At 53.6% G+C, this 17241-nt stretch overlaps 1 protein-coding gene across 2 annotated transcripts; it reads left to right on the top strand.

The window, feature by feature from the left end:
• The first annotated feature begins 113 nt into the window (after positions 1-113).
• GYS1 (glycogen synthase 1) lies at positions 114-16383 on the top strand. Of its 2 annotated transcripts, XM_057711194.1 has the most exons (16): positions 114-435; positions 1874-2055; positions 4332-4523; positions 5412-5597; positions 5842-5986; positions 7376-7493; positions 7790-7910; positions 8205-8311; positions 9520-9579; positions 9670-9748; positions 12231-12344; positions 12655-12781; positions 13774-13869; positions 14056-14219; positions 14682-14762; positions 14921-16383. In XM_057711194.1, the coding sequence occupies exons 1-16, from the start codon at positions 318-320 to the stop codon at positions 15239-15241; spliced, it is 2211 nt and encodes a 736-aa protein (XP_057567177.1). In that variant the 5' UTR covers positions 114-317; the 3' UTR covers positions 15242-16383. The 2 variants fall into 2 exon arrangements, with proteins under 2 accessions (XP_057567177.1, XP_057567178.1); XM_057711195.1 differs by lacking the exon at positions 1874-2055 and having other exon boundaries at positions 376-435; positions 14921-16374.
• Positions 16384-17241: the final 858 nt, after the last annotated feature.

The raw sequence follows: 17241 nt of genomic DNA, 5'->3' as shown, positions 1-17241 counted from the left end.
CTGTCCACCAATGAGGAGGCACGGGAGCCCCGCCCCCGGGCGCAGACCAATGGCGCTGGCCGGGGGGCGGGCACCGCCTCCTGGTGGCCGCAAGGTTTCACTGCAAAATCCCCCACTGTGCTCAGTGACGCTGCGGCCGCCTCCAGCCCCGGTCGGAGCGCTCCAGGCGGGGGTGCGGTCGTGCAATAGGAAGCCGAGGGCGTTGCAAGCTTCCCGTCGGGCACCAGCTACCTGGCCCAGCGCCCTGCCCAGTGCATTCCTCAGACACCTCCGGAGCCCCCACCTGTGGCCCCCGGAGCCCTCTAACCGCGTCGGCCATGCCTCTAAACCGCACTTTGTCCATGTCCTCACTGCCAGGACTGGAGGATTGGGAGGATGAATTCGATCTGGAGAACACAGTGCTCTTCGAGGTGGCTTGGGAGGTGGCCAACAAGGGTGAGCACGCCGGGCGGAGGGACCCGGACGAGAAGGGCAGTCGGGGATGGGGGCCCGGAACTATAGAGTAACAGGGGATGACTCTTGGGTCCTGGGCAAGGAGCCTGTGACTCCTGTGTCCTTGGGGAGGGGCTGGAGTTTGTCTCCTGGGCCCTGGAGGGAGGGGATGAGTTGCCTAAGATGAAAGGAGGTTGGAAACCCAGGTCCTGGGTCCTAGGGGAGAGGGGGCTAAAATGAAAAAGACCAGAGACCTGGGTCCTCAATAGGGAAGGAGATGGGGCGGGGGGCGGGGGGAGGGAAGATTGGCACTTCGGAACTGTGGCCCTAGGGGGAAGGGTCTTGGGATGTAACTCCGAATTTGGGAGAGAGCCCACTTGGAGATATGATGTATGAATCGTGGTGGGAGACTTTGGGGAACTGGTCATTTGAGAGTAAAGATGTGAGGAGGCCAGAGACCCTAATTCTTAGATCCTAGGACGAGAGAGAGTTAGGGCCTGGATGCCTGGGTTCTGAGGGCCTGAGCTCTGGGTTCCTAGGAATAGAGGAGTCTGTGGCCTCTGACACATGCGCACTGGAATGGGGAAAGGCTGGGAAGTCCTAAGTTGGTCAGGGGCTGGGCCCTGGGATGGGAGTGGCTGGGGGCCTGGATGTCTGGGTTCCTGGCTCCAAAGGGCCTGAGGTTCAGGGTTTGGAGAAGGCTGGGGCTGGGATCCCAGGAGCTAGACAGTCTAGCTCCACAGAAGGAAGGGTGCTGGGATTTTGCTTTGCTGAGTCTTGGGAGAGAAAGGGGAGGAGGTCTGTGAACACAGAGCCATGGATCTCCAGGGCCCAGGCTCCAGGAGGTAAGGAGGCTGGAGGCTCAGACTCCTGGGTCTGAAACGGAGTCCTGGGAAGGGCAGGACCCTGCATGCCTGTGTCCTTATGTGGGGAGAGGGAACTGGGGGACAGATCGGCAGAGTCCCTAGGGGGTGAGGAATGACAGCTCTGGCTTCTTTTGGGCAACTGTGGGAACCTAAATGAGGCCATGAAGAGGGATTCTCCCTTACTGTGTCCTGGAGCCTGATTGGGAATTGAAACTCAGCTCCTATAAGCTGGGAACTCAAGAATCTGAGCCCTGGTAACCCTTGTCGGCTCCTGTCCTCCTTGGCCCCAGCCCCTAATTCCCTCACACTTAGGAGCCCAGGCCCCCAGCCCTTTCTCTCAGAGTCAGCACCCTCCTTTCTCCAAGTCCCGACCCCAGCCCCCTTCTCCCACAGACCCAGGAGTACTCTCCATCAACCCTCTCTCCCCTCCTTCCTCTGACTCTGAAGTGTGGGCTCCCAGGCCCCTCTTCCCTCTGAGACAGAGGTCTGGGGCTCCTGTGGCCCCCCAGCCCTGCCCCGGGCCCCAGATCTGTGGACCTCGGCAGGCACCTGCCCTCACGCACTTGGGCCCACAGTGGGCGGCATCTACACGGTGCTACAGACAAAGGCGAAGGTGACAGGGGATGAGTGGGGTGACAGCTACTACCTGCTGGGACCGTACACGGAGCAGGGCGTGAGGACCCAGGTGGAACTGCTCGAGCCCCCGACCCCGGCCCTGAAGAGGACACTGGACTCCATGAACAGCAAGGGTTGCAAGGTGGGACATGGCCCGGCCGAGGGCAGGGTGGGGGCAGTGGAAGGAGAAGGAGCAGGGGGTGGGCAGCCCCAGAGAGAGAGGGAGGCATGGACGGAAACTCAGGATGACCCAGTACTTTCCCCGGGCAGATACAGAGGAGGTAGGACGGACAGACACTCAGGCAGATGCAGGACCCCCGGCTCTAAGGCATTGATGAATGGGCAGACAGACAGCAGGTACAAGACAGACAGAAAGACGGTCCCAAGAGGCCAAGATCCTCATGCAGAGAGAGGAAAAGAGCTAGATGGACAGCCAGACAAAACGGGGAGGAGGGCTTGGGGTGAGGAGGAGGCCAGAACAGGAGTTCTGGAAGCTGAAGTTCACATTCACCTTCTCTGCTTTCCTGCCGTGTGACCTTGGCAAGTGACCACGCTAACAGCATGCACCTGATCGGTGTCTTGGGCGGCCTGTCTGTGAGCTGTTATCCTCGTGGCCATCGCCGTCACCTTTATTACTAAACACAGCCATGCTTGCAGAGTGAGGTGGACAGGCAGACCGGGGAGAGAGCCGGATGGAGAGAGGCTAAGCGCCCCCAAAAGTGATGGCGGCCCCAGTGGTTAGAGTAATAGGGAGATAGAGTCCAGATACAGAAAAGAGGTAGCCCGATGTTTTAGAGAGAAGGATCTCGAAGGAGAGAGGAAGACAGAGTATTGAGGAAGAGAGGAGAGGTAGGCAGGCAGACCCAGGGGACAGAGTTTCACAGGGGCAGAGCCGGGAATTCAAAACAGGAGGGGGAAAATAAAAAAAAGAGGAGGGGAGAGTCCCAGGCACCCAATGAGGATTGAAGAATGAGGACAGAGAGGTGGCTGTCCCCCAGGGAGAGGGCCATAAGGCAGCAGGGCCGAGCTACAGACAGGCCAGCGCACGGGAGGGAGACGTACGGTGTTGCCTTCATTCATTCACAGCTTCTGGTTTGGGGTGGGGTCTGGAGTCCAGTCAGATGGGACTGTGTCCCTAAGGAACCCTAGGGCAGCCTAGTCCCTCCCCCGTGGCAGCTGCTGTCCACGTGCTGGGGGCCTAAGAATAGCACCCCCAGCAAAAGGGCAGACAGCAGCTGGGAGGGGGAAGGGCATCCGGGGTCAGGCTCCCAAAGCCAGGAAAAGCCAGGTTGGGGAGGAGGAGGACGGCTTGTCAGCTGGATAGAGCTGTGGCAGCAGGCCCAGAATCTGGGCCACAGTCTCAGGAGGAAAGCAACAGATCAATGAAACATGGCAGTGGCTGAAATGGGACCACGAGGCTCAGAAACATGGCATTGGGTAGAAAAATGTAGCCCTGGTGTGTGGAAAGTGGGCGGGCAGTGTTAGAAATGGGGCTTCAGGGCTTCCTAGGTGGCGCAGTGGTTAAGAATCTGCCTGCCAATGCAGGGGACACGGGTTCCATCCCTGCTCCAGGAAGATCCCACATGCTGTGGAGCAACTAAGCGCGTGTGCCACAGCTATTGAGCCTGCGCTTTAGCGCCTGTGAGCCACAACTATTGAGCCCATGTGCCACAACTACTGAAGCCCACGCGCCTAGAGCCCGGGCTCTGCAACAGGAGAAGCCACGGCAATGAGGAGCCCGCGCACCAAAACAAAGAGTAGCCCCTGCTCGCTGCAACTAGAGAAAGCCTGCGTGCAGCAACAAAGACCCAACACAGCCAATAAATAAATAAATTAAAAAAAAGAAAAGAAAACAAGTGGGGCTGCAGAGTACAAGATGGGCCTATGGGCCACGAAAAGAGGAAGCGGGTGACAAACATGGTGAAAAGATCGGAAACAAGGCAGCGAGTAGAAGAAAGGTGGCAGTGAGAATAGTAAAAGAAGCGGCCAGTACAAGGAGTGAGTGGCAGAGAGGAAAGATAACGGCATGATGGTTGGTGAGAGAAATGTGGCCGCGAACACAAAAACAAGGCAGCAGGTTGGAGAAATGATTAGCCGGATGGAAAAACAAGGCAGTCGGGGCACAGAGACATGACTTGCACACATGGGTTATAAGTAGAGAAGGGAGGCAGCCATTTTAGAAACTAAGCAAGGGACAGGGAGATGCTGCAGCCGAGATGGGAGAAGATTGTGGTAGGAATAACTAATGGCAAATAGAGAAATAAGGCAGCAGGTGAGAAATTAGCAGCAGATACAGAAACAGAAGGTAGAAGCACCAGGGCCATGAGCTCAGACATCTCCCTGGGGATGGGAGGGGTGCAGCTGCCGCACCCAGAGTCAGGTGGCCCAAACCCTAAGCCTCCCTGTGTCCCCCCGCAGGTGTATTTTGGGCGCTGGCTGATCGAGGGGGGCCCCCTGGTGGTGCTCCTCGATGTGGGGGCCTCGGCCTGGGCCCTGGAACGCTGGAAGGGGGAGCTATGGGACACGTGCAACATCGGGGTGCCCTGGTACGACCGGGAGGCCAACGATGCCGTCCTTTTTGGCTTCCTCACCACCTGGTTCCTGGGTGAGGTAGGCCCCACTGCCAGTCCCCATGTCACTGCTTTTGACCGCAGGCCCCAAATCACAATGGCCATCAGTGCCTGGCCAGAGGGTGGCTGGGTGGCCAGAGGGTGACTGGTATATGCCAGAGCATTCTGGGAGTTGTAGTCCTTCAAACTGAGGATTAGATCTGATCTTTGGGAACATAGACATCCAGGGGCCCAGATTCTTCTTTCTTCAGAGACCCAAGTTCCCATCCCCAGCTTCATTCACTCCAGTCTTCCAATTATAGGAATTCTAAGCCATTAGCTCTTAGGGAGGCTAGCTTGACTGGAGGGCTCACCCCCAGGGAATTCTGGGAGTTGTAGTTCTCTAATCTGATATTGACTGAACCTGGCTGGATGTTTCGGAATCCCCAGCCTATCTGAGAACCAGGAACCCCAATTCGGACCCTCTCTTAGGTTTTAAAAGGCTCAAGAAACTTTGTTTCCCATACCCTGAGACAGTTTATGAACTGGCTGTTCCTAGGGCATTCTGGGAGTTGTAGTCCTTCAGCCCGTATTGGGTACTGGTCTACTCTTGATTGGCATAAAAGGTGTCTAGGAATTACGTTCAGGACTTGGGGACACTAAAACTTCAATCTTTCCAATTCAGCCAGGCTGGGACTTAGAAGGTTGGCCAAAAAAAAAAAAAAAAACCCACAGCTCCCATCGGGCCTCTGGGAATGAAGTTAGCTAGTCTGGCTGCCTTAAGGATTTAGAGTTCCTTGTCGCATGGGGATTGCAATGGGTCACCACCCCCTCTGTGCGGTAGTGGGGATAGATTTTCCTCTCCCCTGCTTCCTCGTCCACATTGGGGATCACTGGTTGTCTTCACAACGTAATGGAGACACGTGGTCCTGTCCCTGTTGCCCCACAGTTCCTGGCCCAGAGCGAGGAGAAGCCACACGTGGTTGCACACTTCCACGAGTGGTTAGCAGGCGTGGGGCTCTGCTTATGCCGTGCCCGGCGGCTGCCCGTGGCTACCATCTTCACCACCCACGCCACACTGCTGGGGCGATACCTGTGTGCTGGTGCTGTGGACTTCTACAACAACCTGGAGAATGTGAGCTGGGAGAGTGGAAGATGGGGGTTGCCGATATTTCAGGATATTCCAAAGCTGTCTGTGAAGCCCAAGGGGATCAAATTCTCTCTTCCCCCAGGACCCAGGAGTCCAAGTCCCCAGCTCCCTCCTCTTGCCTCCCCTGGAAGTCCAGCGTGCAGGCCCAATCTCCCCTAAGACCCTGGAGTCTGGACCTCCTGTCTTCTTCCCAATTCTTCTAACCTGATTGCCCTCCCTCCCTGCCCAGTTCAACGTGGACAAGGAAGCAGGTGAGAGGCAAATCTATCACCGCTACTGCATGGAGCGGGCAGCAGCCCACTGCGCTCATGTCTTCACTACCGTGTCCCAGATTACTGCCATTGAAGCTCAGCACCTACTCAAAAGGAAACCAGGTAGGAGATAGGCTGGGGTCCGTACACATAAATGAGGTCGTCTGTGTCAAGGTCTATACCAATGCTTTTGCTGTAAAGAGCAGAGAACTACAACTCCCAGAAGGCTCTGGGTTGGTGACCTGCTATGAAGCTGCCTGGCTGAATGCCCTAGAGCAGCGGTTCCCAACCTTTTTGGTACCAGGGACCGGTTTTGTAAAAGACAGTTTTCCCACGGAGGGGGGCGGGGAGGTGGGGGCAGGGGAGGGGGTTTGGGATGATTCAAGTGCATAACATTTATTGTGCACTTTATTTCTATTATAGTTACATTGTGATACGTAATGAAATAATTATACAACTCACCATAATGCAGAATCAGTGGCAGCCCTGAGCTTGTTTTTCTGCAACTACTTGGTCCCATCTGGGGTGATGGGAGACAGTGACACCCGAAGCTCCATCTCAGATCATCAGGCATTAGATTCTCATAAGGAGCGCGCAACCTAGATCCCTCAAATGCGCAGTTCACAGTAGGGTTCCTGTTCCTATGAGAATCTGATGCCACTGCTGATCTGACAGGAGGCAGAGCTCAGAAGGTAATGTGAGTGATGGGGAGCAGCTGTAAATACAGATGAAGCTTCTCTCGCTCTCCTGCAGCTCACCTCCTGCTGTGCGGCCCAGTTCCTAACAGACCACAGACTGGTACTGGTTGGAGACCCCTGCCCTAGAGGCTAATGGGAGGTGTAATTTCTTTAATTTCAGGCTTGGTAAAATTCTGTTATTGGCTAATGTAAATATTGGTCTTCTGAAAGAGGAAAGAGTTTCCTTGGATTTTGTTTTTGAGAAAGGCAGTGTTGGAACCAGCTATTCGTTCCAAACTATAGCATCCATTCTCATTGGGTATAAGGTGAGAACTACAACTCCCAGAAGACCTTGGGCTGATCAGCTCCTTATATTCCTGGAATTTTGCCCCAGGAGTTGATGGGGGTTATAGTTTTTTACTGATATGCTTTAATTTCTATGAGACTAGGAAATGATTGGGGCCCTAAAAGAGGCTTGAAGGTAGAGAAGCAGGACGAGGACATTGGCGCATTCCCCCAGCTCAGGGTGGCATAGGGGAAACAAAAGAACTGCAACTCCCAGAAACCCTGATGTTGCTCTGTTCCCTGTCTGGTTAGCCATTCACCGCGGCTGATGGGAGTTGTAGTTAGGCTTGTGAACATAAGCAAGCAATATTGGGCAAGAAAGTATCTGAGTGGCAGGGCAGCTGGGTCACCACAGAAGCTCACAGAGGAGCTATTGAAACAAAGAAATTGTGAAAGGAAAGGGGTCTTTCCTTCATTTATTCATTCAGCCACATTGACCTGAATGAAGAAATGAAGAAATGAAATGTGGGACCTTCTCCCCCAATCCCAGATATCGTGACCCCCAATGGACTGAATGTGAAGAAATTCTCTGCCATGCATGAGTTCCAGAACCTCCATGCTCAGAGCAAGGCTCGAATCCAGGAGTTTGTGCGGGGCCATTTCTATGGGTATGTAGGCCAGATGCCTAGGTCTTGAGAGAGGAGGGGGTTGGGAACTCAGACTCCTGGGGCCAACAGAGGGGACAGCTGAGGGCTCAACCTCGTGAGTTCTTCTGCGTCAGAACAGCGGCTGAGTATTTAAGGAAATCCTCATCTGAGGAGAAAAGAACCACAGTTCCCAGGAGTTTCCATGATGCCTCTGTCCCAAGATGCTCTCTGACCCTGTGGCTTCTGGGGTTTGTAGTTTCCAGGCTGGGGCTGGTGGGTGAGGGTCTTGGCTTCACCCTGCCTTGCAACTTCTTTAGGCACCTGGACTTCAACTTGGACAAGACCTTGTACTTCTTTATCGCTGGCCGCTACGAATTCTCCAATAAGGGGGCTGACGTCTTCCTGGAGGCCTTGGCCCGGCTCAACTATCTGCTCAGAGTAAGGCCTAGGCTGTAAAGGCACAAGGGAGGATGAGAAAATCAGTACATGACTGGGGAGAACAGAGACCCGGGGAGGTGGGGGCAGGGAAACCCATGTGTAAAATGGGAGTGTAGGGACCCAGAAAGATCAGAGAGTCAGAATGCTGACTCTGTCCTATAATTCTCCTTGGCATGAAGGGGCATGGCAGGGTCCCAGTGGTCTTGGGGGGTGGAAAAGGGTGGATGGTCTCAGCCTTCTCCGATGTGATCCTCACACACACAGACGCATACCCCTCCCTTTCCTCTGCTCCAGGTGAATGGCAGTGAGCAGACAGTGGTCGCCTTCTTCATCATGCCAGCTCGGACCAACAATTTCAATGTGGAAACCCTGAAGGGCCAAGCCGTGCGCAAGCAGCTTTGGTCAGCAGCCCTCGGCCCAGCATCCCTGCCGCCCCCATTCCCAGCTGTGTGCTTTGGGTCTTCTGTTTCTCCTGGAGTCTCAGTTTTGTCGTCTGTAACATGATCAACCCGTCCCCCACCCGATTCCTAGCAAAGTCACTTGCTTCAGATGCCTCCAGTTCAGGGGCAGTACGAAGTTGCAGTCGCAGGCAGGACAAGTGTGACAGCATGACCAGGGCTCTGATATCAAACTGGCAAAGTCCTGCTCATGCCCCTGTCCTGCTCTGGCTTTGTGACTTTAGGCAAACCATTCTCCGTCTCCAGGCCTCAGTTTCCTTATTTGTAAAAGACACTCATTAGCCATCAGCTATTCCTTGAGCTCCTACTGTGTGCCAGGTGCTGTTCCAGGCGCTGGGAACACAGCTGTGAAGCAGAAAGATAAAATCCCTGCCCTCATGAGTTCATATTCTAGAAAGTTCTATAGGAAGTGCTCTGGCAAAAAAGGCAGGACTGGAATATGAGACAGGGTTGTCAGGACAGGCCACACTGAGAAAGTACCTGCAAATAGAGACCAAGAGAGGAAACAAGGGAGAAAGCCCTATGGGTATCTGGGGAACAGCATTTCAGGCAGAGTGTACAGCAAGTGCAAAGGTCCTGAGGCATGTTTGAGAAAAAGCAAGGAAGCCAGTGGGGCTGAAGCAGAGTGCCCTAGGGAGATGGGGTAGAAAATGGGGCCAGAGTTATGAGAGGACCTTGAACAGAGAAATGTCAATGAAGTTGTAGGGTGGCACTTGTGTCCATACATTTACCTCTCTCAGGATGTAATTTTCCCTTTTTATAAAATGGGGCTTACGTCACCACTACCAGGACTAGCAGTCCTAATAATAGCTGACATTTCTGGAAGGCTCGCTGTGTGCCAGGCACTGTGCACTTTTTGTCATGACCTCATCGGATTCTCACTGCAAATCTTTGAGGCTGCTTCTATTTTTATCCCCATCTGACAGATGAGTCATTGAAGTCAGAGAGGGAAGAGCACCTGTCCCTAGCCACACAGCTGATACAAGGCACAAGGGATCTGAGCCTTCCAGGGCCTATTCCCCAAGTCCCCATCCTCCAGCCAGAAATTCCCAGAGCTTCTCTGCTCAGACCTCAACTTCCCAGCTGCCCCAGAAGCCTAACAATAAATGGCTTCTGGTCTATATGTAATGTTGTCACTCTGCTCCTTCCAGGGATACGGCCAACACAGTGAAGGAGAAGTTTGGGAGGAAGCTTTATGAATCCTTGCTGGTGTGAGTGTCCCGCCCTCAGCCCTGCATCCTCCTGGGCTCTAAACCCTCTCATCGCCCATTCCCAGATGCATGCCCCTGCTCGCCTTACAGGGGGAGCCTCCCAGACATGAACAAGATGCTGGACAAGGAGGACTTCACTATGATGAAGAGAGCCATCTTTGCCACGCAGGTATGGTTTGGACTCCTGAATTGAGAGATGGCAATTCCCAGCATCCCCGGCAGCAGCCTGCCATGTTAGCTGTGACGCCGGAGATGGCTGGGAGTTCTGCTTTATTGGCAGCCCTTACTCAAGGAATCAATTCTGAAGTCAGGAGAACGTGAGCTGACTGGTAGAACTTCAATTCCCGGAAGCCTTTAGGGCAGCCTGCTTTCCCACACCTTATCCTGCCACGGAGGCTGCTGGGAATTGTAGTTTCTTTGAGCCCTTGGGGCTCCATGAACAAAAGGTGGAAGGGATCTTAAAGTCAAGATAGCCACTAAAAGAGAGCTACAACTCCCAGCTGACCTTGGGCCTTGCTGCGTGCTACCTCTACCTCTTCCCCCCAGAGACTGCTGGGAGTAGTAGTTTTGTTGGGCCTCTAGGGATAGAACCAGGAGGTTAGCTAAAACACTCATTCCCGGGACTTCCCTGGCAGTCCAGTGGTTAAGTCTCTGCTTCAAATGCAGGGTGCACAGGTTCTATCCCTGGTCGGGAACTAAGATCCCACATGCCGCATAGCACAACCAAACAAACACGACACTTATTCCCTGAAGAACATTGAAAACCCTCAGCAGCTTGTTTCTTATCCCACTGGTTGTGTCTTAGTCCTCAAATACCCTCAGGAGTTGTAGCTTATTTTTCTTTTTTTAAAAATATTTATTTATTTATTTATTGGCTGCATTGGGTCTTCGTTGTTGCACACGGGCTTTCTCTAGTTTCAGAGAGTGGGGGGCTATTCTTCATTGTGGTGCGTGGGTTCCTTGTTGTGGTGGCTTCTCTTGTTGTGGAGCACGGGCTCTTGGCATGCAGGCCTCTGTAGTTGCGGCATACGGGCTCAATAGTTGTGGTTCACAGGCTCTAGAGCACAGGCTCAATAGTTGTGGTGCACGGGCTTAGTTCTTCGTGGCATGTGGTATCCTCCTGGGCAGGGATCGAATCCGTGTCCCCTGCACTGTCAGGCGGATTTTTTTTTTAATTAATTAATTTATTTATTTTATTGGCTGTGTTGGGTCTTTTTTTTTTTTTTGCTGTGCGTGGGCTTTCTTTTCAGTTGCGGTGAGTGGGGGCTACTCTTCATTGTGGTGCACGGGCTCCTCATTGCCCTGGCTTCTCCTGTTGCGGAGCACAGGCTCTGGGCTCGTGGGCTTCAGTAGTTGCATCACATGGGCTCAATAGTTGTGGCTCATGGGCACATGGGCTTCAGTAGTTGCATCACATGGGCTCAATAGTTGTGGCTCATGGGCACGTGGGCTTCAGTAGTTGCATCACATGGGCTCAATAGTTGTGGCTCACAGGCTCTAAAGCACTGGCTCAATAGTTGGGACTCACGGGCTTAGTTGCTCTGCAGCATGTGGTATCTTCCTGGAGCAGGGATTGAACCCGTGTCCCCTGCATTGGTAGGCAGATTCTCAACCACTGCGCCACCTAGGAAGTCCCAGCTTCTTTAGATAGCTGGGGCTAATTAGGTGGATGGGAACTCTTAGAGAAAATGGGCAGTCACAAAATGAGAAACTACAACTCCCAGCAGTCCCTGGGGCTTTCTGCTACCTTGACTTTTCCCTTGCCCCAGAGACTCCTGGGAATTAGAGTTTTTGTATTTTCTGGAGTTAAGCGTTTTTGGTACCTGTGGTCAGGGTTGGTGATTTCCCCCAACCCTGGGGAGTGGAAACCAAGACAGCCAAGTTGCACAAACAAGGTGTGAATTGCTTTTGGCCAAACTATAATTTCCAGTAGTTCCTAAGGCAGTTGGCCTCACTGAGGATGTTTCTGCCATGGGGCTGCTGGGAGTTGTCGTTTCCTGGGCTGCTGGAGTCAGTAAACTGAAGATGAGTAGATCTTTTAATGAGAGGAATGATGGCACAGCTGCAAAGAACTATATATCCCAGCAGCCCCCGGGACTGCTGTCACACTAGCTCTGTCTTCCTCCAGTGACTTTTGGGAATTATGGTTTCTTTGATACTCTTTTGAGGTTGGAGGTGGAGAGAATATAGCATGGAGAGTAAAAGGAACTTGGAGAGAAAGAGATCCAGGATCTTCATAAGAGAAATATAACTTCCAGCAAGCAGCCCCTGAAAGGCACAGTCTCTGCCTCCATCAACTGCTGGGAGTTACAGTCCCTTTGGGTTTCTTTGATGACAGCCCAGAGTACAGAACAAGATAGCTACAATTCCCTGCAGTCTGTGAGGCATGTTAACACTGGCTCTGGCTCAAAGGCAGCTGGGAATTGTAGTTTCTTTTCGGCTCATGGTGGTTAAAGGGAAAAGAAAACCTTTACAGCTAGAGCCAAGTAGGAAATCTGCAACTCCTGGTAATCTGTTGGGTTTGTTGCTCCACAACCTGGTGGGAACTGTGGTCTCCTTCGATCCCCAGGATGAATATGGCTCATGGGGAAGTAGGGAGCCCTCTGTCCCTTCCCTGACCCCGACCCCCACCCCACGTGTGGCCCCTACAGCGGCAGTCTTTCCCTCCTGTGTGCACCCACAATATGCTGGACGACTCCTCGGACCCTATCTTGACCACCATCCGCCGAATTGGCCTCTTCAATAGCAGCGCTGACAGGGTCAAGGTGAGGGCACCGGCCAGGGTGGGTTGGGCATAGCCGGGGTGGGGGGGGTTTGGAGCGGGGTGGGGGGTGGGGTGACATGGGGGGTGGAGTCTGGGCCTCACATTCCCCATCTCCCCTAGTTTATCAGAGGATTGCAGTGTTTAGAAAGAACCTTTGCTTCTGAGGCAGACAGACTTGGATTCCAATCTTTGTCCTGACATCGACTTTGTGTGGCTTTAGACAAGGTTTTCAACCTCTCTGGGTCACTCTGGGATCCCCAGGGAGTAGCTAAATAAGGTGCTCGGGCTCAGCCGTTGTTTTCCACTGCCAGGTGATTTTTCACCCAGAGTTCCTCTCCTCCACGAGCCCCCTGCTCCCTGTGGACTATGAGGAGTTTGTGCGTGGCTGCCACCTTGGGGTCTTCCCCTCCTACTATGAGCCTTGGGGCTACACACCAGGTGAGTTCAGCGTCTGGCATGACCCCAGGACAAGGAGCTGGCCCTCCCTGAGCGCCAAGCTCCTCCTTTGCAAAACAGGAACAATGGGAACAGTCCGTTCATGTGTTTTTGTGTCACAGTACCTCATGTGATGAGTAATGAGAGGGCCGATGTCAGTTCACATGTGATTTCTCGCAATTTGCTACGGTTTGGTTCCTCCAACAACCACAGCTAAATGCACGGTTCATTAACAATCAAGCAATTTCATATGTTTTTAAGGCAAAGCAAATACCACATTTGCTGTAGTATTTCTTAAGTGATGAGAAATTTGACAAGTCTTTTAAACTGTGCTTGCATGATTAGGAAATTGACCAGTTGCATCTATGATCAAAATGGTTAAAGGGTTTCGTGTGACCAGCCCCAACCCTATTTCTCCCATAAGCCTTGTTGTATGTAGTGCCTACCCTTGCAGCTTACAGAGGTTTTTAGAAACACTTATGTAAGAATTATAATAAACTCCTTGAAGCATTTCTCAGCATCTCTTAAGGTAGAAAACGAGGTGTAGTAGGTGGTCTGTACACAGTGATAGTAATAGAGACCTTGTCTTACCTCTTGTCAAAACAGACTATGAAGCTATGATAACCAGAACAGTGTAGTCTGGCACAAGGAGGTACCTTATAGGTCGTGAGGATAAATTAAAATGGTAAACACTGGCCCAGAGTACCGTGGTCAATAAATTAGCATCCTTATTACCCAGTTATAGACTCTTCCTTACCCTGAGGCCTTCGGGCAAGTGAATTCCCTTTTCTAGGCCTCGTAGCTTCGCCTCTAAGAAATAGGGGCTATTCTAGCATGCCTAATGCACAGCCTGGTGTGTCTGGTTCCTGACTTGCTCAGCACAGCGCCCGGCTCTTATTAAAGGCGCCAATAGAGGGCGCCATTGGGGCTTTTATTGGGAGTTAAGGCAACAAAGAGGGGAAAGCTAAGCGGGCCTTTCTCACGCCTTCCCGCAGCTGAGTGCACGGTTATGGGTATCCCCAGTGTCTCCACCAACCTTTCTGGCTTCGGCTGCTTCATGGAGGAACACATCGCAGACCCCTCAGCTTACGGTCAGCGCCCGGACTGAGAGCCGGGACTCTTGGATCCTGGGAACGGGGGGGGCGTGGAGTCTTGGGTTCCTGAAAGAGGAGGGGGTGGATTCCTGAGTTCCAGTGGGAGGAGGCGTCCTGCAGAGTCCCAGAGACAATGAAGGTTTCCCCAGTCTGTTTTCTGAGACTCCGTCCTGGCCCCGACAGGCATCTACATTTTGGACCGGCGGTTCCGCAGCCTGGATGATTCCTGCTCGCAGCTCACCTCCTTCCTCTACAGTTTCTGCCAGCAGAGCCGACGGCAGCGCATTATCCAGCGGAACCGCACGGAGCGCCTCTCTGACCTTCTGGACTGGAAATACCTAGGCCGGGTATAACTTCCCTCCCTGTCCTCTGCTGGTGAATCAGTCACTTCTGGCTCTTGGTCTCTGATTCCCCAAGCCTCGAAAGCTGGAGCAAAGGACACGGTCTCTTCCCATTTGTAACGCTTGCTGTCCCTTTAAGAAACTAATCAACTTCCAGACTGTCAGACCGCCGGGGTTGGACGTTTGCTATTTGCATAAGGGTGTGGCCAAAGAGGTACCTGGCTGGAGAATTCCGCCCCTGCTAATGGGGTATGGCTCAAAGACTGCCCATTCACAGCTCTGCTTGTCTACATAAGGGGTGGAGCCTGAAAGATGGCTGATTGGCAGAGGGGCCAACTGGAAACCACCGAACGGTCTGTTCATCTGCATAAAAGGTGTAGCCAGGGTTCACCCTGCCTCCAAATCTGCCGGGGGCGGGGTCCGGCTCCTGCCGCCTGATGCCCGCTCCCCTTCTTTCCCCCCAACAAGTACTACATGTCCGCGCGCCACATGGCTCTGGCCAAGGCTTTTCCAGAACACTTCACCTATGAGCCCCACGAGGCTGACGCGGTAAGTGGACCCGGGGTCTCTCTCGCGGGCCAGGAGCTACAAGGGGGGGCGGGGTGAGGTGGAGGGTCCCTCATGGAGTCAAGGCCTCAGGGATGCTGGACGCCCAGGCAGGCTGTAGAGGCCTCTGCTCACTCTTGTGCCCACACCTCCGTACGCAGACCCAGGGCTACCGCTACCCACGGCCAGCCTCGGTGCCACCATCGCCCTCGCTGTCGCGACACTCCAGCCCACACCAGAGCGAGGATGAGGAGGAGCCCCGCGACATACCACCCGATGAAGATGGCGAGCGCTACGACGAGGACGAGGAGGCCGCCAAGGACCGGCGCAATATCCGTGCTCCCGAGTGGCCGCGTCGCGCCTCCTGCACCTCTTCCACCGGGAGCAAGCGCGGCTCGGTGGACACAGCACCCTCCAGCTCAGTCAGCACCCCCAGCGAGCCTCTCAGCCCCGCCAGCTCCCTGGGTGAGGAGCGCAACTAAGCCCCCTGCCCCCCACTCTCTCCGCCAACTCTGCCTCCCTTAATCCAGAAGGTGGATGCAGAATAGCGCTGTCCCTAGACTCCACTCCAGATCCCCAAGGCTCTGTGGGGTCCACAGCCCTGCCCCGTCTGCCATACACTCCAGCCCCTCTAGCTCCTCTCTCGGAATCCCTAACACTCCAGAATCTGCAACTCCGTGCCTTTCTTGGGTTCCAGAATGCATAATCTGTGCCCTGGAGTCCCCCAGGCAGTGCCAGAGGCCAGGAATCTGCCATTACCCTGCCGTGGTGCCAGAGGTTTTCAGAAACCTGCTCTGTTGCCTTTTATGCTGGGGCGGTTTTCTAATTCTACAACATACAGAGCCTGCCATTCTCAGGCCTGGCCGGGGCAGCCAAGTGCTAGAAACCACGTGGCGTCCCTGCTAATGAGACAATCAAGTCTACAGCTGGGGCACTTTCAGGGACTTAACTGAATGCAGGTCCTCCATCTCAACTCCAGAACTCAGGCTCCAGGCCAGTGCACTGGTGTTTATTCTGCTTAGCCCTCCCTGGGGTGTCCGGCTCTGCCCAGAGGACCCCTCCACCCCTGCTTTCCTCTTTCCTCCGCACTTTGGCCAAGCAAGCGGGGGCAGAACCACTTGGTTTCTCATTCCTACTGGAGAACACGCAGTCTTGGTCTAGATGCCTTTCTGGCCTTTTCTGGACCAGACCCTACTCTTTCCCTGAGTCTGAACTCTTTCCTGTATCTCTAGACTCCTGCTCCCTCCAGGGAATCCCTCTGCTGAGGACAACTGGCTGTCTTCCCCAGCACCCCCCACACATAACCCCCAACCGCTAGACCCACCATGAAACCACTGGGTTCTAGGTCCCAGGTGCCAAATCTAGAACCCCGCCACTGTGCTGCATCCTGGCCCCTTCCCCCTGGTCTACAACTCAGCTCATTGGATTCTAGAAACGCCCTTATTTACCTCGAGGCTCTTCCATCCCCAAGCTGTGCCCAGCCCCCAGCTTTGGTGAAGGGAGGGGCCCCTCACGTGTGCTGTGCTGTGTCTGCTGCACTTGGTTTGCGGTTGGGTGGGGAAGGGCCAGAGGGGTGTGATTGAAGTGTGTCCAGAGATGAAAAAATACATCTATATTTAAGAATCTCAGGTGTAGTCTGACGTGAGGGCTTGGTGGGCCTCAGTCCTGGCCCTGCTGTCCTCTTCCTTCCCTCCCTCTTTACCTCCTATTCCTCCCCCTGCCCACTGCTGGGTCCCAGTTCCCTTGTATCATTCTGTTGTCTTAGACACCTGGATTGCCATTGGATTCCAGTGTTACTGCAAAGGAAGGTAACTCTCTTGTTTTTGACTTGACTTGCAAGTGGCAAAGTTGTCTCAAGCTCTTTGGCAGAAGGGGCTGCCCCTGGAAAAAGGATCCAGAGGGTAGCCATGAGCCATATGTGGCTATTTACATTTAATTAAATTCCTCAGTAGCACTAGCCATTTGCAAAGGCTCAATAGCCACTGTGGCCACATATGGCCCATGGCTACCCTATTGGACAGTGCAGATACAGAACATTTCCATCATTGCGAAAAGTTCTGTTGGACAGCACTAGCTTAGAGCATGTTGCTAGGACTCTGTGGCCTCTGGACTTTGGGCCTACAGTCTCCTGGATGACTATTTTTGGAAAACAATCTTTCGGTTCGAATCTTCTCTAGGCCACATGTGCCATCTCTGAACCAGTCGCTTTTCGGGGGAGTAGAAAGCTCTGATTGTTTGCATTTGGACTTGTGATCATCCTCCTGTTAGCCAGTGTTTGCAACAGACACCCAGAAGTCCCTGCCCCCACCAGAATTACCAGCAGGAGGGGCGTGGGGCTGAGTAGACAAAAGAACAGATGTCCAGCAACCATTTCCTCCTACATTCCTCTACCAAAAACAGGATAGGGGTAGAGGGTCAGAGCTGACACCAGCCCCTGCTAAGTCATCTTAAAGCTTCTTGAGTTCCCATTTGGACAATTTCA

Source organism: Hippopotamus amphibius, chromosome 16 (assembly GCF_030028045.1).
Source record: "Hippopotamus amphibius kiboko isolate mHipAmp2 chromosome 16, mHipAmp2.hap2, whole genome shotgun sequence".
NCBI classification, from domain to species: domain Eukaryota; kingdom Metazoa; phylum Chordata; class Mammalia; order Artiodactyla; family Hippopotamidae; genus Hippopotamus; species Hippopotamus amphibius.
Note: the sequence above shows the minus strand (reverse complement) of the source record. Positions and strands in the feature narration are given on the sequence as shown.

Bases quoted from the DNA above. Each gene is read 5' to 3' on its own strand.
- GYS1 (XM_057711194.1), top strand. From the start codon at position 318: ATGCCTCTAAACCGCACTTTGTCCATGTCCTCACTGCCAGGACTGGAG. The intron at 12,782-13,773 runs GTGAGTTCAGCG...GCCTTCCCGCAG, and splicing joins GCCTTGGGGCTACACACCAG to CTGAGTGCACGGTTATGGGT. The intron at 14,220-14,681 runs GTATAACTTCCC...CCCCCCAACAAG, and splicing joins ACTGGAAATACCTAGGCCGG to TACTACATGTCCGCGCGCCA.